The following is a 23,263-nucleotide window of genomic DNA, read 5'->3' as shown; positions in this document are numbered from 1 at the left end:
ACGTGAGGGTGTACCGGGGGTCCTCCGCCTCCTCACCCCAGGGCCCAGCTCTGCCCCACAGCACCCCAGCCCCTGGGGGAGAAGCCTGGCAGAGCCCCACAGCATCACAGACTGGCTGCTGGGGGTGGGAGGGAGCTGTCAGGGCTTCATGCCCCTCCCCAGCAGCACCCCAGGGCTCGAGCAGGGCAGGGGGGTACAGAGTTACACCCCACTTGGGGGATGTCCTTAAAGGCAGGAGGATCTGATGGAGCACAGGTCTGATGGGGAGTGGCTGAGGGAACTGGGGGGGTTTAGTCTGGAGAAGAGGAGGCTGAGGGGAGACCTCATGGCCCTCTGCAACTCCCTGAAAGGAGGGTGCAGAGAGGGGGGAGGAGTCTCTTGAGCCGAGGAACCAGCGCCAGGACAAGAGGGAATGGCCTCAAGCTGCGCCAGGGCAGGGTCAGACTGGCTCTTAGGAAGGATTTCTTTGCAGAAGGGGCTGTTGGGCGTTGGAATGGGCTGCCCAGGGCAGGGGGGGAGTCCCCATCCCTGGAGGGGTTGAAGAGTCGGGTTGAGCCAGCGCTGAGGGATCTGGTGGAGTTGGGAACGGTCAGGGTGAGGTTCATGGTGGGGCTGGAGGAGCTTCAAGGGCTTTTCCAACCGAGATGATTCTGTGAGCTGGGAGGACCGAGCCAGCAAGGGCAGCAGAAGAGCTGCCACATCCCTGCTGACACCCCTCCCTCCCTCCCTCCTCCCCCCCAGGGAAACTGAGGCACGGCCAGGCTGGAGCAGCTGCAGCCATGGCACAGGAGGTGCTGGGGATTCTCCTCCCCCAGGCCGGGGTGCCCCCCATAGAGGGGCAGCGGGACCCTCCATCCCTGCAGAACCCAGGGCCTGGGCTCCCCCCGCTCCGTGCCCAGCCCTGCCCACAGCTCCGCTGCAGCCATGGGGGGCTGTGCCTGGGCAGGGGCACCTTTGATCCCTCCCTGCCCCGCAGAGGGGAACAGGGGCAGGGCAGGGAGGGCCGGGGCTGCGCCTCCCTGGTTTTCCAGCAGCAGGAAAGCAAACATGAGCAGGCAGGCAGGAGCAATAAACCAGAGGCAAGTCCTGCACGGAGAGAGCTGGTACCTCCAGAGCAGGGGCAGCTGCTGCGGGGACCCCACGGGCAGCTCCGGAGCACCCAGGGACTCCCTGCACCCCTCACCTCACTGTGGAAAAGCAAACAGGAGCCACCAAGCCCAAGAGACATAAATTCACAACTTGTTTAATGCCAGTTAGATTGTTTACATGGAAAAGTTACAACGCTCTGTATTTTTTTTCCACCATATGATGCCTTATATATAACAACGCCACAAGGTCGCAGACTATCACACAAACTCTGGGAGGACCCTTTGCTCAACCCGCCCGCACCGTTCAGCGCTCACAGGTCACACATCGACAACACAAGCTTACATTAGCTTTGCTCTTTTCCCCATTTACCGCGCCGCAGCCAGCCAGCAGCGTCACACCGCTCGCCTGAGAGCCCAGACACACGCACACACCCAGCACCGCACGCTCGCGCGGCGGAAGACCTGCAGAGAGCGCTTCTGGGAACGCCACTCCTGCCTTGGCAGCTGTGAGTGGGGTGGGGGAAGGAGTTTGTGCCATGCTTTAACAGCAAAGTCAATCCCAGCAGCTCATTCTCGCCATGCTCGTTAGCCGACACGCTCAGCTGCAGACCGGCCATGGCTTGGAAATCGCTAGCCCTCCCTGCCAAGCACAATGAGAGAAGTCACCACGAGCCAACCTGCTCCCAAGGCAGCTCTGAAGTGAGAAAAGTCAGAGATGTGGTTTGTGAAACTCCCTTGCAAGAGAGGAGGATGATGTGGGCACAGAGCAGCGAGGGGCTGTGCCCCCTCCGCAGCTCCTGGACGCTGGGAGAGGGGCAGCGCCGAGCTGCGGATGCTCCCGGGGCTCCTCTGGGGAGAGCACCCATGGCACAGGGTGAGCACAAACCCACCCCAACACCCGCCAGCCCTGCGGAAGCCCCGGGGCAGCTCAGCCCTTGCACCGCGGGGCTGCCCAGCTCCCTCCTCCTGCTCCAGAGCGGGCACAAACCCACATGTCTGAGCGCTCCTGTGTGCCCCCACCCCAACCATTTATTTCTTCCCGGAGGAGAAAGCAGCGTCTCCTGGGGGTCCGGGATTTAGGCAGGAGACAATCCACAACACAAGAAAATCCACAGCAGCAGTTACCAACCACCTCCACCCGGGTGTAAACATCCTGCCCCCAGGCTCTGCTGCCTGACAGGGCCATATCACACAGGACAGACACCTGTGACCGACCACATCTTGCTGCAGGTGGCCTTTCACTTCAAACCTGTTTGCCAACTTAACGATCCAACTCAAAAATTAACAACTCAGTGCTTTGCAGTGGTCCCTCCACACCACGAGGTTTAATAGTGCCACTGAACGTAAGGAGCAACAAGAGGGGCTGGGGGCCATCACATGATTTTTAAACAAAGCCCCCTGCTCCTGCAGCAAAACCTACAAAAAAGTAGTTGTGTTGAAACCATGTTTCAGAAATTACATTGAAATTACATTTTGGAGGCTGTAAGATGAGGATGAAGCTGCCAATTTGGGCTTTGGCGACTCAGTGCTGCCAGCACATCAGCTCCTCACCACTGCCTCCCAGGCCCTGCGACAGGCAGAGGCAGCGCCAAGAGCCCGAGCCAGGCACGGCTGTGACGGCACACGCGGTGAAGGCTCTAGTGAACAGAACGGCACCTCGCTGCCCTTCTCTGTACCAGCCCTTCGACACCTCAGCAGCTCGCTCTGGGGATACCAGTAGCACTGGGGAAGACAATCATATTCCTACCACCACCCCTAGAGTCTGGTTTCAGGCAAAGAAGGGGGTGGGGGGGGGGAAAAAAAGAAAAAAAAAGAGAAGTATTGCCTATGCACTCTACAGAGAACAGGTCAAGGTCTATATACACGCCAGGAAAATCCAAACGAGAATAGGAAAGAGCACGCACATCCCAGTGCACTGGAGAGGCACGAGGCAGGCAGGAGCCAGGTGCAGGGCAGGGAGAGCGTTGGCACGCGTACAAAGTAAGACAGCAACAGGCCGCTGCAAGCGTAACAGCTTCTCTTTAAATTAAAAGCACCACATACACACAAGTCCTTTGCGTCACATCCCGTAGCACTCATCACACAGGCTCCAAACACACAAGCAGGCATTCCCTTCCCATACAACTTAAAAAAAAAAACACCAAAAAACCCAACAACAGGTCCCTGGCTTTGACTTGGAGATTAAAAAAAGCAACACTTCTTCCTTGCTTTAGAAAAAGAACCCCTCCTCTCACCCAGAGGTGGTGTTTCCCCCACTTCCAGCCAGAAGAGGCCACGCTCTCTCCAACAAACAGATCCACAGGAGTTGTTTTGTTTCTCAAACACATCTCAACTGCTTTTGTCCTCAGGAAGACTCCAGAGCAACCAGCCTGCCACAAACGGCACTGTGGGAAGCTCCACATGCATGGTGGTGGTTGTTTTTTGTTTTTCTTTTTTTTTTTAAAGCCATTGTTTTTCCTCTCTGTTAACTAAAAGGATCAGCCCAGAACATGCAATAGCAATTTCAGAACTTTCTGAATGCGCTCCCTCTGAGGTGGAGCCTCTTCAAGTCTCCAAAGTTTAGAGCCCAAAAACGTATTTGATTGAAGGCAGCTGTCAAGCATGCCAAAAATCAAGCTGTCTTATGGGAATGATTGTATCAAGTACTACAGTAAAAGGAAAAAAAAAAAGAGGCTGAAAAAAGGAAAAAAAAAAGAGGCTGAAAAAAGGAAAAAAAAAGAGGCTGAAAAAAGGAAAAAAAAAGAGGCTGAAAAAAGGAAAAAAAAAGAGGCTGAAAAAAGGAAAAAAAAAGAGGCTGAAAAAAGGAAAAAAAAAGAGGCTGAAAAAAGGAAAAAAAAAGAGGCTGAAAAAAGGAAAAAAAAAGAGGCTGAAAAAAGGAAAAAAAAAGAGGCTGAAAAAAGGAAAAAAAAAGAGGCTGAAAAAAGGAAAAAGAGGCTGAAAAAAGGAAAAAGAGGCTGAAAAAAGGAAAAAGAGGCTGAAAAAAGGAAAAAAGAGGCTGAAAAAAGGAAAAAAGAGGCTGAAAAAAGGAAAAAAGAGGCTGAAAAAAGGAAAAAAAAAGAGGCTGAAAAAAGGAAAAAAAAAGAGGCTGAAAAAAGGAAAAAAAAAAGAGGCTGAAAAAAGGAAAAAAAAAGAGGCTGAAAAAAGGAAAAAAAAAGAGGCTGAAAAAAGGAAAAAAAAAGAGGCTGAAAAAAGGAAAAAAAAAGAGGCTGAAAAAAGGAAAAAAAAAGAGGCTGAAAAAAGGAAAAAAAAAAGAGGCTGAAAAAAGGAAAAAAAGCCTGAAAAAAGGAAAAAAAGCCTGAAAAAAGGAAAAAAAGCCTGAAAAAAGGAAAAAAAGCCTGAAAAAAGGAAAAAAAATAAAGAATAAGCAGTTCTCCAGTTTCTTCATGTCCTGGGGATACCAGGCTACAACCAGTGCCCTTAGATAACCAGAGAGGCCAACGCCCAGCCCCTGCCCCAGGGGTGCCCAGCCCCTGCCCCAGGGGTGCCCAGCCCTGGCTGGCCCCTGCCCCAACCGTCCATCCCAGGCCAGAGGGACCCAGCGCAGCACGTTAACCCCCACCACAGAGGCAAGGACACTCATCTCTCCCAGGAGGGGACAACACAGCAGCTGGGATGGCCTTGGCCTGGTCTCAATAGTCCGTGTCATACACGTGTTCTCCAGTACACAGCATGCGGCTCGGAGGACGCTGGTTTAAGATCTCTCTTGTACCCGTTTCCCTTTATGAAGGATGAATCCGTAAGCCTTTGGCAGTTCCCTTCCCTCCCCGGCCCCATCCCAAATACTGCCCAGCGTGGTTCACAAGCAGGTATTTAATGAGCATCTGTTGGGTCAGTTCTCCAGCCCCACTGGCACTCCCTCCCTTCTGGCTGAGCGTTTGGGGTTCCATGCAACACCAAGGTAGTGGTTTTATCCTGGTATGTCAGGCTGTGGTCTCCTGGGTTGCAGTCAGGGGTTTATCGTATCCTGGTGAAGAGGTTGAGAACAGATACAGACTCCTGACAAGAAAAGACAAAGCAGGTGCTAAGTGCTCCACAGCTGTGCTGCAGCCTTACTCATGTGTTTTTGGTTGTTGGGGGGGGGGGGTTTAATAAAAAAACTGCTTATCTGGTGAGGTATCTCTAGCTCAGGGTATGATCTGAGCTCACCAAAGTTCAATATAAATATTCCCTTTTTTTTTTCCAAGCGGTAAGAGGGAGATGGCAGGCAGAGCTTCGCAGGAAGCTGCGCCCCAGAGCCGTCAGAACGCGGGGGGAGGGACTCCCCCAGCTCCGTCCTCAAGACCCCTCTGCTGTTCTCCGCTGCCTCTGCCCGGCACCCAGGGGAGCTCCGAGAGCACCCAGGGGAGCTCCGAGAGCACCCGGCACAACCCGCCTGCAGCGATGGCGCACCGTCAGTGGCAGCATCCACAACCCCATTTCCGTCCCAGCCACCCTTTGGGGCAGCTTTGCGAGGAGCCAGGGGCAGCAGCTCGGAGGACAGGCCCGGGGGGGGGGGAGGGCAGCACACTAGCAGGGAGGATGGGGGGGGACTCAGAGGGAGCTCCCCGAAACGCTGCTCTGTTCAGCCCTGTAACAGTCAGGAGAAAGATGTTCTGCCACACTGCCTTGGGCACGCAGAGGCAACCTTTTATTTCATCTGATGACTACAGATCCCTTTATATCTCAGCAAAGTTTAACCCTTCACTGCATCCAGCCCTCAATCTGCAGGATATAGCGAAGAGATCAGAGGCAAGGCAGCAGAACAGAGCAAACCTGGCCTGCGTTCACCCCCTCCTGCAGGACACAGCTGCAGCCGTCCACACAACGCGTCCTTACCTTTGTCGAGCGAGTTTTGCTGAAGACGTTCCAGAAGCGCAAGGTTTCATCCCCAGCTCCTGTAACTATGGCCTCCCCATCAGGGGACATCGCCTAAGGCCAAGAGAGAGCAACCTTTAGCATCTGTTACATTTTTGAGGTTGAAAACAAATCTTCATTGGAATGCACGAGAGATATTTAACTCTCCTTCCTACCTGGCTGGCGGTGAGAAACCAAACAACTACCTCTGCTTTCATGTGCCTTATTCTGTCTCAGCAGGTGCCAATTTGAGCACTTGCATCTTATGCAGCTATGGAACACATGGGTGGAACGATCATAAGAAGAATTCTTGTGTTAAGAAATCCAAGCCATTTGTAATCGAGGCTATTCCTCCCCAGATTATCTATATGTGTTAAGGCAGGAAGTGTGATAGGACTGGCATTTACCAGCTCACATACATTGGAATCTACCTCACAGAACAGCATCAGCATATTTATATTGTTATGAATCCACTGAAAGCCCTACACAACAGTAACAAAGCAGGTACAAGATCAATGTGGATTAACTGCACCAAGCATTTTAATGACAAATTAGGAGGACTGAAAGCATCACATTCCTCTCCTCCTGGCAATCACCAGTGAAAAAGTGTACAAGTCTTAAGGGAACAAGAAGAGATACTTGTGCTTCCTCAGAAGAGTTTTGGCAGGCTTTGCTATTCATTAATAAAGCCTCAGATTTCCATAGCAGCAAATCAAACCATCCCTTGCAGGCAAGGAAACCAGATACAGAATGTTTTTCATTGCTTGCAGGGCAGCATTCATATCTCCACCTAGACTGCAGGCAGCTTACGGTGCCACTGGCACTGCAGCTTTGGGTCTCACCTCAGCACACGTGCAGCCAGATAAGCAGCTACAGAAGTTCTCAGACACGGCCATTGCTTACCAGATATAAGACTCGGTAGGAGTGCCCTGTTAGCTTTGCTACTTGAGTTAACGAGGGGTATTTCCAGACGAGGATCTGGTTCTGCGAGTATCCATGGGTACTCACCTGAAAGGGGAGAGGGAAATACACATCACGCTTCCTAACACAAGGCAGCTCAGCAGCAGGACCCACAGGGAGGAACTTACGAGCTCGTTGGCATGTTTCGACCAGGCCAGGTTGCACACCTGCGAGCCCGTGTCGATGCACTGCAAAGGCTGCCCCGTCAGCGTGTTCCAGAAGCGTATGCAGCGGTCAGCTGTCCCGCCGCCCGAGGCAAGAAGTCCGTGCTGGTGCGGAGACCAGGCGATAGCTTTTACTGCTGCAAGATGCTCTGTGTATTGTTGGACAGGACTCAGGCTGGAGTGATTCCAGACAAGGAGCTGGCAGAGAGGAGAGACGTGATCAAACTCGCGCTGCAGTCACATGTCCACAACACCCACAAGCCACGATGTTGCGCTGGGACTGATGAGGGCAGTTGGGCAACAAGAGGATTTCCCACAGCTCTGCCCCAGCACGTGCGTCTCCACTCTGCACTGGCAGTGCTGAAGCCAGTCCCACCCTGCCACCACACTCCACTGAGGAGCCACTCTACCACCGGGCCACAAGACAGCCAACAGTCCTTAAGCTTATGAAGCCAAAGACACAGTGTCACTGAACGTGAACTCACACCCTTCTTTTGTCTTTATGGCTGCATTCTTCCAGAACACATTTAGAAATACGCTCGAGTTCATCAGAAGTTATTCTGAACAGGAGGAACTCAGTGCAACCATGCTGTCACACAGACACTGGGCAAATTCACTACCTAGCAACCCGCTCCAAAGGGCTCTGAACACTGCTTCTCCGTAACAGATGCTTCTCCCATATGGTGCTCAGTGAACTACAAGCCTGCATTATAGGTATTAGAACTTATATAGCTCTAAACTCAGTTTCCTTCTGCATACATAAACATTATTGCAACAAACTTGACTATATGCTACCTAAACAAAGTCAGGAAGGACAGCTTAGCAGTAGCTTTGTTGAACTCAAACCCCTGAGTCAAGCTATAGATTTAATTAGTCAAATACAGAAGCAAAATTAAATTTGCCTTTTAAATTTTATTACAGAGGAGACTGAGTAGAAGCTTAGCATGATTTATGTTTGGACACAGTCCAACAACTGTAACAAAAGCCCCTTTCTAAAAGGCCAAATGTTGTTAAAGAAAGAGGGTCTGACATTTCTTGGTGAAGACCTAGAGACACTGAGCCCCGCGTGACTCCTTGGAAGCACTATACCTTGTTATCATTTCCTCCAGAGGCCAGGAGCTGGTGGTCCGTGGACCATTTGAGCCCACAGACCTCCTGCCTGTGGCCCTGGAGCCGCCGCTCGGACTGCAGGGGTGGGGTGCGGATGTCCCGCTGGAGGATCATCCTGTCTCGACTCCCGGAGGACAGCTGGTCCGCGTTCCACGCCAAGGCACCTGCAACACAGGCAGAGCCTAAGAGTGTGTTGTGGGAGTCCTGGGGGAGCGGGCAGGCAGGACACAACCACTACAGTTGCCAAGGTTTACAGAAGGAAAAAAAAAAAAAAAAATCAGTGCTTATGGACCTCCCTTACATCCACTGTCTGAAGTCGTAGAATAACGTACAAAAAGATTAACCTGCACAAACTTACTGAAGGTATCATTAATCCCGTTTCACAGTGCAGTAAAGCACAGAAATAGGACTCAAAAGGTGCCCTGACTTCCCAAATCTCACTCCAGTGTTCAGATTCACAATGCTTCTGAGCAAAAAAAAATAGTCCCTGCAGAATAAGGGAACTGGAAATCTCAGTGTAAAGCAGCCTGCCTGCAGGGCTGAATCCGGAAGCCAGTGACAGTGAAAAAAGATGTTGTAACCAACCCTAAAATGCCTCAGACATGGAGGAAACACCTGCTGCAACACTCAAACACCACCACACCCACCATCAGAACGCCACAATTACTAGATGATATATTTTGATCAAGATATAGCAGGGGCTAACTATGAACTCTGGTACTTTTTGAGTTCTGCCATTTCAAGCAGATCCCTCACTTACAAGGAAAAAAGTTCAGTCATGAAGACTGAAACCTCTGCCTCCCACCTCCTTACCGACTCTGGCTGTGTGCCCCTCTAGCATGGAGAGCTTCTTTCCTGCAGCTGCATCCCAGATCTGTACAAAGCCCTTGTGAGTGCCAACGGCTACCAAATTCCCCTAGACATCAGAAAACCATGATCAGTAAAGCCAGTAAGTACAGACAGACGTAAAACAAAAGCTAGAAGCTGAGGAAAAGACTTGAGATAAATCCCACAAGATGGAAAGCACCCAGAGTTCTTCCATCTTGCATTTTATTTGTACTGAGAGGGCCAAGCAGCCTGGCTGGAATATATTTATCGTAACGTTTTAGTGTCAAGAGCAGGAGAAGCAAACTGGCTCTTTCTCCCTCCCGCACCTCTTGGCGAATGCCTCAAGAACCTCAAGATACAAGAGGTTGCTCTCTATCCCCTCTCATTTAGCAGAGAAAAACAGTGCAGACAGGAAAATACATTTGAGTTGTGATGCATACAGAGTTTGGGGAAATACAGGAAAATAAGCCAAGAAGTTAAAACCTGTGAAGCAGAGCTATACAGCCACAGTGAGTGTCTAAACCACAAGCATTTCAGCTGTCAATTGACAATGTTATACTGACCCGTTCTGACCAGCCCACAGATGTTACAGAATCTCCTTCCACAGAGAGATCACACAGTCGAGTTACCTTCAGAGTAGGACAGAAGGGAGTAAGAAACACTTGTTATTATACTACACTATCAGCTGTCTCACAAACTAGTACCTAGTTTGGGACAGGGCATTACAAGTGCTGGATCCTTCACACAGCACGTTCACAGCTCTGAAAGATGCTATGGCTGGAAAACACCTACAGCAACGGGTACTTCAGTCTCCAGACACCGATGGTCATTTACCTGGCTAGTACAAGCACTCCATAGGTAAACACAAGTCCCGAGGCCAACGCTGAGGACATTAAGAGAAGACCAGTCCACCAGGTTCAGGTAGAAGTCATCCTGCAGCTCTGGGGCATCCAGCACTTTGAAAGGAATCTTTGAGATCTTCCGAGTTGGTTTTCGAGGTGATCTTAGCAGCTTCTGACTGTTTACAAAAACAGATATAAAACACAACTACAGGATCTTACACATCACAGCAGATGGTAGACACAGATGTAGCCACTCTTTAAAGCACACCTGCATTTCTATAGAAATGCACCATGAGGCCACAAAATTCTAGAAGGAATTAGGTTCTGCTTCTGCAAAGGAGCTAGGGAGCAAAAAGGTAAACTGACTACTGAAAGCTGGCCAAGACATATTAAGTTTCTAGGCAGGTTGGGCACCTGCAGAAATTCTTAGAACTTGACTGTCCCTACTTATTATCTCCCCAGATTTCCAAAACCAATTCCCATAGCAATTTTGGGTGACTTCAAAAGAAGCCCTGGAGAACCTCACTGAATCCTCTGTCCTTCCCCCAGTCTGTGGAGAATCAGTATTACCTTTTGTTGCTGACAGGAGACAGGGAATACGGTGAGACCTCATTGCCATCGTCTGGACTAGAGCGTTTTGTGCTGAGCGAATACTGCATAAAGAAAACACACCCAGTAAGGACCCCAGCACACCCAGGACCTAGGGGATCACTCACAACACATGCTGGTGCCCGATGCCGAGCTAACTCCAACACCCACAGTCAGATTTTCCAGACTTTTCAGTCGTTCCCTTTCCCAGGTGCTCCGATACAAAAACACCTCATCTCCACTGAAGTCCAAAGGCTTGATTTGGTCTTTTACCACACTGCCCAAAAAAAGCTCAGTTCCAACTCAACTTCCCTGCCAGTACAGAAATAGGAAGTACGTAGCTTGCTGCAGATACTTATGTTCTCTTTACAGGCCACCAAATTTTGTTATCAACAGTTACCATCAAGCCACAACACTAACTCACTTGCACTAGCAGCTTGGCAGAACCGTGTGCTTTGTTCCTGCGATGCACACGTGTGACCTCCGTTGGTTTTAATGCAAAGCAACCAACTTACAGTGAAGAGAGACTTCTTCTCCGGGGTGGACGGCTGCAGCCTCCTGTCTTCTGTCTGTGGGTCTTGTACTTTCTCGATCCCTGCTCCTAAGAGTTCGTTCTTCAGCAAGGCAGAGTAAGCAAGGCCATCTGTGAACGCAAACGAGCGCTCAGGCAGAGAACTCTGAAGCAGCAAAGAGCTCTGCTGGGAGCGGGATCACATCTGCCTGACTGGTACGTTCACGAGGCCTCTTAACAAGCCTGGGGCCCCAGTTTGGAATCGAGATTAGCAGCAATCTTCCCCTCCTTTCACTCCATCAGGAAAGTGCTTCCACGGCACAGTAAATCAAGGGATACAACTAGCCTCTCGCTTCCCAGACACTTGTCAGAAGCCTACTGAGGTGACCTGGTACTCACTCTCCTGATGTGGACATCTCCTAACACTCCAGCATGAATTTTTGCATTAGCACAAAATGCCAGCGTTCCCTTCATTTCCAAACTCGCCAACAGTTTGAAATAAAAGCTACAGGCGTGGCACAAGTGGTAGAAAAGCGGTCTCACCTTTGCCATTGTCTGATGTAGCATCCTTGGCTTTTCTGTTTTGACTTGGTGATTTTTCATTTTCCTGAAAAGCAGAAACATGCTAATCACCATACAGAAACCTGATGATATATGGTAAAATAACAAAGGAAGACGTCTCCTGGACTGCAGGGGCAGTCTGTCTGAAGACTTGCATTCAGAGGAACTCTTTTGGGGTAGAAGATGACCATGGTGCAGAAGATAAACAGAGCAACTATGCCAGCCAAAACACAACGCACCATTTCCTCAGTTCCAAGACTGAGCTGTAGGAAAGGGGTGCAAAACTTACATTTATTCTGTGGAAGTTGATGCTCCAGTTGGCCCCAGCTCTTGAGGGAATGAATCTGTCACCATGCTTACTAGGAGAAGACATCGGAGAATTGGAAGGCGTCAGGGTTCTTCTCATCTCTGCTACCTGAATGAAAGAATAAAATACACACACAAGAACAAGCGTTGATCACAGCAGGGGTCTGAAAAACATCAGCGAGGTCTTGTCAAAGCTAAGCATTAGTTTATCCCCTTAACAGAGAACTAGTAAGCATGTCAGAGTCCAACTGTCATGGGAACTTCTGTCAAAAGAAGCAATTAAACAGACTCTTTCTCACTGCTCCTTCTCAAGCTGACATTGTCAAAGCAAACACGTGGAAGGCTGGAGTGGGGCAGACTGCTTGCAGGGTGAGCAGCAGATTCCTCAGCTGCTGTCACATTCTTTTTCATAGAATAATTTATGTTGGAAAGGACCCCAGCTCAGAACAGGGCTAATTTCAAAGTCACACTGAAGGTCACAGCCTCATCCAGTTGAGTTTCACCATTTCCAAGGACAATGACCCCACAAGTATCTTGTTGCGGTGTTTGCACACCCTCAATATGAACATTTTTTCCTAATATCTAACTGGAATTCCCCCTGTTGCAGCTTGTATCCATTGCCTCTGATCTTTCCGCTGTGTACCTCTGAAGAGAGTCTGACTCCATTTTCTCTGTAACCACCCACCAGGTTGTTGAAAGCAACGATATGACCCCTCCTGAGCCTCATCATCTCCAGGCTGAGCAACACAGGTCTCAGCATCTTCCTGCTCCAGCCTCCTGACAATCTTAGTGGCTTCTGCTGGACTTGCTCTACCTTGTCAAGCCCTACAGTCGATCTGTTTGTTTGGTTTTTACGTTCCACATGGACTTACTGAGATTATTCAGTAAAAAGGCATTACTGAGCTACATAAAAATATCTTAATTTCTTTTTGCAACCTGAACTGAGTTCATGTATTCAAAAGTTTTGTTGAAGTCAACTTACTTGGTTTTTCCTAGAACAGGTCAGTTACTCGCACCTGTGCACAGCCCAAAAAAAAGACTAAGGTTTGCTTCAAAGAGGTCCCATATCTTTCAAAAGCTCAAGTGAAAATAGTCACAGGCAAGACAGACAACAACTTAATAGTTGGACCAAGACCATTTAGCAAAGCCTGCTCGTACTCACGCAAGGCATTGTGTTTTCATTCTGTATGTTGATTTGGCGTAGGAGACGTCTCTCATAATCCTGGTCCATGGTGGAAAGCAGAGGGGCTGGGGAGTTCACCAGGCTCAGGAATTTGTGTTCATGAAGTCCAATCAGTAATTAGTCTGCTGCAACAGACAGAGGAAGAAAACCACTAAAATATTACACCCCTTCATACAGAAGCAGCCTCTTCAGAATCTCCTAAGCCTGTTTTTAAACTCAAGACCACTTTTTCTATCCAGAGCATTGGTATCAAACGTGTGTGGTACAGCTGCTAATGAAAGCATTTTTTCTGTATTACTGCCTTTGGTTGCTGATTCACACAAGCAGACAACCAGCATTTTGTGTCTGACAGGCTCTCAAGCAGGCAACCACCACAACTGGAGCAGAGACTGTGATACTCGAAACCAGCCTGCTCACATGAACTGCAGCAGCACAGTTCAGCAAAGCCTCCAGTGCCCAGGCATGGAAAAACCAGACACCTACAGCCTATCCCACCACAGCCAGTACCACAGGCCAGAGGCACGGCAGCAGCACACACCGCTGTGCTGAAGCTAGCTGGGATACTTTTAGCCACACCAGAAGTATTGCAGACCTTTAGTACCACGCACTGCAGGAACACAGGTGGCTGTGGACTAGGTAGCCCCTGGGTTAACATTCGGTGTCTGATGCCCGTCCTGGCCCAAATATTCCTCTGGGCTAGCATAAAGCTAGCTCACGGCTATACAGTCTATAAGCAACGTTCAGCATCTTTCAAGCATACATTTCAGGATAGGGCTGCTTCATAGCCTAGGTCTGGCTGATTAAATTACAATGTGCATCAATACAAAAAAAATTAGCTAACACTTCTGCGAGGGTATGTGGTCACAGCCCTCCTCTGAGCTCTGAAGGACACCGACCAGCATGGTTAGTACCCAACCTCCCCAACTCACTCATGCCTCGTGCTTTGTCCACAGCTCACATTGACACAAAAACGCCAGCGCCAGAAGAGACACGTCAAGTTGGTCTTTCAACCCAAGATAACACCTCCAAAGGGAAAGGTGGAATCTAACACACACACACACACACCACGCAGACACAAAAATCCCCACAATACACAGGCATCTGGAAGCTGCGCAGAATGTAAAGGGACTTTCGTTCGTTGTTATTGTATAAACATTCACAGCATCTGGCCAGAGTCCCAGCTACACAATGGAGTTGCCTCAAGATACAAACTTGCGGCAAAATCCAGGAGGCAAGTGCACACAAAGGGCTGTGCTGGGAGAAGGCTGTCTGGGGACAAGCCACACTGCCATGCTCAGGGCCTGCCCCGAACCGCCTCCAGCCTCCCCCGCCAGCGGGTAAGGTTTGAGTGAAAAGGTTTACTTCCAAGAACAGAGAACCTGCCCAGGGTTTGCCATTAAAAACTGGAGGCAAGTTACCAAGCTAAGAGGGGTACAGCAGCACATGCTGTAATCCAGCAAGGGGTGACTAAGAGTTACAATATTCTATGAAATTATCTGGAAAGCGAGATAAAGCACACAAACTCTGGACTAGAGTCCTCTATCAGCTAGCAGAGCTGCTTTCCTTTTATCTGAGCCGTTTGCTAGTACTGGAACTTGGACTTCTTACAAATGCTGAAATGCAGAGGCCCTTTCTTTCTTGCCGTTGAGCATGCCAACGCTCTTCCAGGAGCATCCCTGACACAGCGAGTGCCAAGCTGTTTATGAGTACACCTGCTTACCTCTGCCACCTCCTCCCCCGAGCTTTTTTCTTTTTTCATTTAACACATTTCTCCCATATGTTCTTTCAGATGCAAAGCTACCAAATTTAACAGTAATCAGCTTCCACTAAATGAAGAGTCAGAGATGGCATTATTGTGAGTGAAGAGTTAGAAAAGTCTGTGATGTTACTAACAAAGGAGGTTAAAAAAAAATAATTTGCACATCCCACGTCTAACACTCTGCCTCATTTTGGAGTTTACTTACCACTATCCTTACCTACCCATGATCATCCTTACAGGTTAAGAGGACCTCTCAAACTAAACATTTCAATGTCCCCCCCTCTTTTTTTTGTTTTAACACCATTAATAAGAGAGATCAGCTTGCAGACCCCACAGGAGGAGCGCGATCAGCTGGGGAGCACCACACGTTTGAAGCATCTTCCCAAAATGGCTCAGCACGGTATTTTTGAGAGATCTAGATCCAATTACACAGCAGGGTGACATTTTTAATTCTGGATATGAAACACATTCGCTTTTAGAGCTTTTCAGTTGAGTTCCCATCTGTACAAATTTTGACTACAGCTTCTAATCAGCAATACAGCATACACGGTGAACAACAGAAGAGGCTGCACAGGCAGAACATGGCAATAAATATTCAACACCTGAATAATGACACGTTTTTACCTTAAAACCTGCGTCATTAAATACAGACCCAAGGAGAAGGTAGCATCTCTGGTTTGGGGTAGGCTCTTGCTAACTAAATTTGTTCATGGGAAGCAGGTGGGTTTTCCGTTTCCCCTGAAGCAAGTAAGAAAGGCTTTGGCTTGAGGGCTGGGAGTATGTGGACTGTAAGTTCTCTTTTAGTTGAAGAAATAGAAGATCTGGAGGAGCAATGTGTGTTACGTATTATTTTTGGATACTATTTTGTTACTAATTATGTAGTTTATGCCTGGAGAAGAAAGATGGGTTTTGGTAAAGTTTTTTTAATTCCTAGGGAAGAGTTCATATTCTGATTGACTTTATTTTCTTCATGCACTTTATGTCCTATCTTGGAATTGGCTGGATTTTATCACAGTTCACATTACTTGCAGAACAATACTTCTAAGCAAAGGTGGTGCTGAACAAGTGTGTTTTGTTCTTTCAACCTTAATGTATTCAAATACTTAACTGTTTTTTCTTGGTATGAAACTGTTTTTAATAAGCCAGCATGCCACATACCAGGGTTGGCAGGGAAATCAATGTAGTTATTTTGCAAAATTGCCCGCTGTCATTTGAGAGGCAGCCTATACCTATTTGGATTTTTCAGCAAGTGCTGAAGTTGGGGTAACAAACGTAGGCTGTGTTGGCTCTGCCAATTCAAGATGTGGCCTATCTGTACAGAGCAAGAGCTGGACAATCCCTGATCCTTTTTTGTTCCAGAAATCATCTGTGCCCTTCTTAAAACTGGAAGGTAAATGGGTGGGTGTTAAACGTGCGAAGTGCTGAGAAAGTGAGAGACTCTGAGAATACCAAAGGCAGGAGAACTTTTAAATGTAAAAACTGATTACGTTTCCAAATTTAGAAAGGGCTGAAGAGGGTAAAAGCTGTCTTGGTAATTCAAATAACTAATGTTATGTTGATGCTTTATTTTGAAGCATCTGAAGCCTGAAAAAGGTTATAAGCGCCCCAAACAGCCCCCAAATTTAGAGTTAGCAAAAGCCTACCCAAAACCAGAGATGCTACCCTCTCCTTGGGTCTGTATTTAATGGCATAGGTTTTGAGGTAAAAACATGTCATTATTCAGGTGCTGAATATTTACAAGCTCTCAGGAAGAACCCCATAATTTACCAAGGGGAAAGGGATGGAGTAAACAAGTCCTTACTCCTCTAAGTCATGAGCAGCAGGGTTTGAAACCAAACCCAGATGTCCTGCTTCCCCAAGGCCAAAGCTTTCATCTTCCAATAATTTATCTAAAAGCCATTACTAGGCAACACTTGCAAATCAACAAGTTAAAGATCTCAGCTGGCAACAGAAATGGCAGTCCATCCCTCCACACCAGCTGAGGAGCCCTGCACCTCCCTTATGCCAACTCTGGCCCTCGCCCGACCACGCCACGACGTGTTTGGCTCACAGAGAGCAAAGCTAACTCTGCCCCAAAGGGCAGATGTTTTCTGCTGGTTTAGTAAGCAGCACCTCAACCTGGAGCATTGCAGGACTATTTCCCGTTACGAATTCTTCTATTTCCCAGACTTTTGAACAAGCTGTAAGGAAAAAAACCAAAGCTAAAACACAGCATTTTAGCTATGCACAGTCAAGCCTATTACAGCTGCATCCAGAACACTAAAGCCAATTCCACAGCGCTAAAGCGCGCGTCGGTAAGGAGCGAGATACTCTGCGCTTGGCCACCCTGAAGTAGAGCTCATCCACATTTAACCCAGAGGAACAGAGTTTACATATTATGCCAAATAACCGATCCTTTTAAGTAACCAGCTTTTTGTACTAGTGTTGTTTTTGAAAGGGGGCTAGAGCCTTGTGTGACTCTTACCAATATTTACCTTTTTAAAGCTACAAGTATGCAACTTCTTATCCAGCGATTTACTAAGGCATTAGTGTGAAAAGATTTATAAAATTAACCATTTACAAAAGTAACCCCTATACAATGGAAGCAGGTAAAGCTTTATTTCAAAACAAAATACAAACTTTGTTGCCTTGCACTCAAAGAAGACTGTTCACAACAAGGTGTTGCACAGAGACCACACCAACAGCGATGACAACATCACTTCAGTGTTACAGTGACAGACAAGATCTCCACCTTTGAGCCTCACTCTTGAAGGCTGCAGAGAGATCCAATACTCCACCAATAAACCAAGATGCTGTATTACTGCAAGAACCATCACATCAGTGTATTTCGCAGTGTAATATGTAGGTGATGAACCTTCACTGAAGGTCCTGCAAAAATCCACGTTATTTCTGCCTTTCCAAAGCCTCCTGCAAACAAGGACCCCCCGCCCAGTGAGCTCACAAACCCCTTTATACACTAACTACCATCAGCTCTAGAATGCCCCAACTTCTAGGTGACCAGCAATAGGCACAAACTGAATTCAGGTTTGATTTGAAAGGCAAAGCGGCTCAAAGCCGTAGCCAAGACATTCTTTCCATCTCCTGTCTGCACTCGGCCTCCCAGTTTGTAACAGCAGTACGAAAGCTCGAGATGCTGCAATTCCATACCGAGCTTCGGAGACAAGTGGTATGCACAGCTATCTGTGCCTCCTCCCACCTCCGGTGTCAGGAACTATCACCCCTTCCTCACAGGCAAGGGCCCAACCTGTAATTCAGATTGGAGGTGACAGACGTTTGACTCTGCAACTCACTGCACCTGCACAGGCGCTCACAGACAAGCTACAAGACTTCCCACAGCCCTCCAAGTCAGCTTCTGAGGCTAATTTAAGGCTTTGTGTCTACCTTTCCAAAGCAGTGTACGGTCCTACCAAGATGACAGAAGAACTCTGTCCAGCAAACCACAGGGCAACAGCGCTAATTTAGGACACTCAGGTCGCAGAGTGCTGCAGGAGCCCTGCGTGAGCCAAGGATGAGGTATTCACGACAAAGCTCTGATGTGGTGTGGACTTCCACGCGCCAGCAGCAGCTCGGGGTTGTAACACCTTCAGGAAACAGCAAAATCTGTCTTTGGAAGAGCATTTACTAAAAATAAACACCCCCTCCACGCATAAAACTTTTCAATACATAAAAAAAAAAGTTTTACACCAGGATTTTCATACAAAAAAAGAGTTGCTCTTGGATGCCAGCTCTCATCTGAGGAGAGCACTCCAGGAAGTCTCCCAAGAACACTGCTCTTGCTGCCTCTGTTACGTGGATGATGGTCAGATATTACCATCACTTTCAGCACAGATGTTTTTCCTAAATTCCCCTTCTCTCCACAACTGGAAGAAAAGAAGGGAAGCCAACAGAGCCAAGCTTGCCGTGCTGTACTCAAGTACATTTTCAGCTGTTGAAGACTCAAATACAAGTGTGATGGCCGATACAGAGATCAGGCTGTCAGAGTCAGCAGCCCCCTCCGCGTCGTACCCACGCTGCAGACAGGCCTCTAGCTGAGGGCCTTCCAAGTTTGCTTCAGCCAGCTTTTAATAAGTTAAAGAGAATTGTAGGTTTGTTACTTTACCTTCATAGATGACGTTTTCATTCAATACACATCTCACTGCAGCATACCGTACTGTTAGGAGCACAGGGTTTATCTAAGCAGACATGACAATCATGTACTCAGCAGGGGATTTCTCAGAAAATCATCACCATTAAAACCCTTTTCATTGCCTGCAGGTAGTGATTATTTCATCTTTTCACCATGCTGCTCCATAAATAAGAGGGCCACGCCTGCTCCCAGGGAATCCAGAATAAAGTACAAAGTCTTCAGCAGTGCAGGAAGCCAAACGCTGGGAAATACCCAGAGCGTTAAAACATAACACATGCGCAATGAGGGGTCACCTCTGTGTCACCCCTTGCCCGTGGGTCAAAAGGCAATCTCTGCATCTAATTAACAGGACATCTCATAAGAGGTTCATCTATTATGAAAGAAAACCAAGTCAGAAGAGGCAGCAGAAAAACCACTCTCCAGTTTTAGAGATGCAAGGATTAGCAAAGGCACCTGGGTTGAACCCCTCTTCCTTTCTGGCTGTTACAAAGGCTTGATGAAAGCTCTGAAGGCTTTACTTGAGAAATACCAAGTGCTGAACACGTTCTGCTCTTCCCATTTGCTCCGCTGTTCCTGCTGGCTGCGCCTCTGTGCTCGGGCAGAGCAGGCACAAAACACTACCCCATTCGGCAGGTGCTAGAGGATAATACCCAAGCTGGGGAAGGAGTTGGGGACAATTTCCTCAAGTTACTATTGACAAAGAGGGAATACGCATTAACCCCGCCATGTTCTGCTCTGAGATTTCACCTCCGTCCATGATGTAACCTGTGCCAAACCGACACGCCTGGATGCTGCTACCCTTCCCGACACGTGAGGCAGAGGGAGCGATCAGAAAAGCTTTCTCCGTATCACCCTGCCACTGCATCTCCCCTCAGACACGAGAGCGGAGCTACTGGCAGTCGCTGCCCTCTGCAGAGGCAGCTGGCTGAGGAAGCAGAGGGACAGTTGCAGCGACAGCACTTCTGATTCCATTGTCACCTGACGGCGGTTTTCCCCACTTAAACACACATTTTGGACAAGTCACTGGACAGACAGGAGAAATGGAGGTTTTGCTTTCAGCTGCTCATCAACCAGCATATGATGGCACTCATTTTGGTGATTACCTAGAAGATATTTACTCATTTATTTACTCTGCATACCACAGTGTTTAACATGAAGGAAGTGGGGACGGATGAAGTACTTGGACCTTAGGGATATGGGGTCTTTAAAAGGGTGGAGTTTTTCCATGTTAGGCATTCTAGACTGGAAGAGGACTTAGGAGCAGAGGGAAGCACAAGAGAAAGGCTACTATATGCCTTTTGTAACATTTTACAGAGCCTTCAGGGCTTTGTTTGGTTTTTTCAGTAGTTGATATGCTCTGTTTGAGCATGGCAATTTTTCATAAAGCTACTAACTTTAATAACATTCAATTTCTCTTTAAAAAAAAAGAATTCACAAATATGGTTGTCTGATTATCTTGCATCTCAAAACGGAGTACAAACAGCTGAGCACCAGCTCGAGATAAAAGGTCTACTTTATCAGAAGTCGTATCAGAAGTCAGCACACTAAAAGCCAGGATTAAAAATTCACCAGCAGCCTTGTCCACAGAGCTTCACTGAAAAGGCCAGGCGACTCAGAAGTCTGCTTCATCATAACGTTTAAGTCACTGAAGGTGCAACGGTGCCCCAGTCAATCCACAGAAGAAAGTCATGGAATTTATAAAATGCAGCAGCTTCAGTCAACAGCCCCAGAAAATTCTACTTCCGTATTAAAAATAATAAAATAAAAATCAGTCTTTAATACACGATGTTGTTGCCAGCAGGGAAGGTGCTCTGTGAAGAGCCTTTGGCACAAAATACTAGCCTAGCATCGTTAAACACACAAATTCAGTCAGAAGCAGCACTTCCCTAGAAAATGAGCGCAACACCTTCAAGAGAGCTACAAATCAAGGAAAAGAAAAGTCACCCACACAATAAAGCAACAACACCTTTGACAGATGACTCCAACACGACCTAACAGACCTCACTGCGCTTTAACGCCTCCCCTCTCACCACACGCGGATGCTCAGTTCAGACTTTAAGACCCCAAGCCTGTAACCTGCTGAACACCCGTACTACTTCCCTTTGCAAAACATCAACACGTTAAAAAACCCCTAATGAGAGACACAGGGATATTTAGCTTCCTCAGACCCCCAAAAGCCATCAGATGGCTTGTGTCGTGCAGAAACAAGCGACCTCTGATAAAAGTTTCTGTCGCGCTTGGTTGTTCTCTTTAGTACCACAAAAATCTCAGCTACCGTTCACGTTATCAGATCGACCAAGAAACCAAGAACTGGTGAAGACGCAGCAGCTGAAGTAGCCTCTGGCTCTCGTGATGCCTTTCCAAAGCAGGTCAGGGGGTGCTGACAGAATAAAGCAAGGGCTTGCAGCCGCTTTGGCTGGACACAGGCCACACCCCCCCGGGGGTCCAGATGCTCGATGTCCGTTACCAAACGCGGCCGATGCGAGAAGGCGTCGAGGCCCAGCGACTCCTCAGGGCAGCTGCAGCAGCAGCCACGGCACAAGCCCGCCCGGGCCCGCCCGCAGCTCTCGGTAACGGTGTCCCTAGCACAGAGGCCGGCGCGGTGACTCCGGGTTACCTAGAGGTTAGGTCCCATCCTGTCAGGTCTGACAAAGCACCGTAAAAAAACCGCCGGAAAGGCGCTCCCGAGGACCGCGGTCAGCCCGGGCAGCGCCGGCACTGCTCGCTAACCCCCTCCCGCTCCGGCCGCGGGCCAGGCCCAAAGGCCGGGAGGCCACTGCCCGCCGCCCCTCGGGGCCCAAGCTCGGGCCAGCACCCCCCGGCAGTGCCGGGCTCCGAGCCGCGCCAGTCAGCGGCTGCCCCAGCCCCCGCAGCCGGGCCCGCCCCGCCCGGCCCCTCCGCCAGCCCAGCCCAGCCCCGCCGCCCGGCCCGGCCCGCCGGGGACCCGCAGGCCCGCGACCCCGGGGAAAGGGGCAGAGGCCGGCAGGGGCCGGCCGCAGCCCGCCCCGCGCCGCCGTGACACCGGCCCAGGGCCGCGGCCCCGCCGCCCGGCCCTACCTGCCCGCCCGGCGCGGCCCGGCCCCGCTCCGCCTCCTCCTGTCAGTCTCCGCCGGCCCCAGCGCTCCCCAATATGGCGGCCGCCCCCGCGGCGCTGCCCCCGCCCGCCGGCCCCGCCCCCGCGCGCGGCACGACGGGAGCGCGCCCCGCCCCTCCCGTTCGAATCAATACAGGAAGCGGCGGCGCGCGGCGCCATGGCAACGGCCGCGGGGCGGGGCGGGGTGACGTCACCGCTCACGCCCTGACGTCACCTCTCAGCACCATGACGTCATGGCGGCGAGGGGCTTCCTGCGGTGGGGGAACGAGACCTCCTCGCCCACCATAAAACGCCATATTCCCCCAAATCACCCCCAAACTTCCCCATATATGCCCATATCACCCATGTGTCACCCCCATACCTCCCAAATCCCCCCAAATCACCTCAAAACCTCCCCATATCACCCCAAACCCCCCATATCCTTCCAAAATACCCTTATATCCCCCATATCCCCCTGATCTCCCCAAATCACCCCCACATATCCCCCCAAACACCCCCACATTCCACCAAATCACATTAAAAAATGCCACATATCCCTCAAATCACTCCCCCATATCCCCCAAACCACCCCCTATCCCCCCAAATCACCCCAAAACCCCACATATCCCCCCAAATCACCCCAAAACTTCCCCATTTACCCCCATATCAACCCAAAACCCCCCATAACCCCCCAAATCACTCCAAAACACCCCCATATCCCCTAAATCACCCCCAAAACCTCCTCATATCCTCCCAAACACCCCCATAGCAACCCAAATCCCCCCCAAACCACCCACATCTCCCCAAATCCCCCCAAATCCCCTCAAAACCTCCCCATATCGCCACAACCCCCCCATATCCTTCCAAAATACCCCTTATATCCCCCATACCCCCCTAACCCCCCCATATCCCCCAAATCACCCCCATATCCCCCCAAATCCCCCCCCATATCTCCCACAAACCCCCCCATATCTCCCCAAATCACCCCAAAATACCCCCATATCCCCCCAAATCACCCTCCCCATATCTCCCTAACCCCAATATACCCCCACATCACCCCAAAACACCCCAAATTCCCCCAAAACCCTCCCTATCTCCCCAAATCCCCCCAAATCACCTCAAAACTTCCACATATCACCCCAAAAAACCCCATATCCCCTCATATTACACCAAAACCTCCCCACCCTCTGCCGCGAAGGCCCTGGCTGAGGCCCTGGGTGCAGACATGGCAGCCACCTTCCCCGGGGCCCCGCTCGGCACCTCGCAGCTCCCCGCGCAGCCCCCGGCTCAGGGCGGGGGCTCGGGGCGCTGCTGGGTGCTGGCCGGTGGCC

General features: G+C 49.5%; 1 protein-coding gene across 1 annotated transcript; it reads right to left on the bottom strand.

Moving 5' to 3' along the window:
• Positions 1-4,883: 4,883 nt before the first annotated feature.
• On the bottom strand, positions 4,884-21,983 carry FZR1 (fizzy and cell division cycle 20 related 1). Its single transcript, XM_074851385.1, has 14 exons — positions 21,917-21,983; positions 12,954-13,099; positions 11,775-11,900; positions 11,468-11,531; positions 10,929-11,056; positions 10,396-10,478; positions 9,818-10,001; positions 9,547-9,612; positions 8,969-9,071; positions 8,135-8,319; positions 7,010-7,243; positions 6,825-6,929; positions 5,904-5,996; positions 4,884-5,084 (listed from the first exon to the last, which is right to left on the bottom strand). The coding sequence occupies exons 2-14, from the start codon at positions 13,020-13,022 to the stop codon at positions 5,043-5,045; spliced, it is 1,482 nt and encodes a 493-aa protein (XP_074707486.1). The 5' UTR covers positions 13,023-13,099; positions 21,917-21,983; the 3' UTR covers positions 4,884-5,042.
• Between the last annotated feature and the right edge of the window lie 1,280 nt (positions 21,984-23,263).

The sequence above is a fragment of the Strix uralensis genome, chromosome 27, assembly GCF_047716275.1.
Source record: "Strix uralensis isolate ZFMK-TIS-50842 chromosome 27, bStrUra1, whole genome shotgun sequence".
NCBI lineage: Eukaryota > Metazoa > Chordata > Aves > Strigiformes > Strigidae > Strix > Strix uralensis.
This window is presented reverse-complemented; position numbering and strand designations above follow the sequence as displayed.

Bases quoted from the DNA above. Each gene is read 5' to 3' on its own strand.
- FZR1 (XM_074851385.1), bottom strand. From the start codon at position 13,022: ATGGACCAGGATTATGAGAGACGTCTCCTACGCCAAATCAACATACAG. The intron at 11,901-12,953 runs GTGAGTACGAGC...TCTTTCATTCAG, and splicing joins ATGAAAACACAATGCCTTGC to GTAGCAGAGATGAGAAGAAC. The intron at 9,072-9,546 runs GTCAGTATAACA...TCTGATGTCTAG, and splicing joins CTGTGGGCTGGTCAGAACGG to GGGAATTTGGTAGCCGTTGG.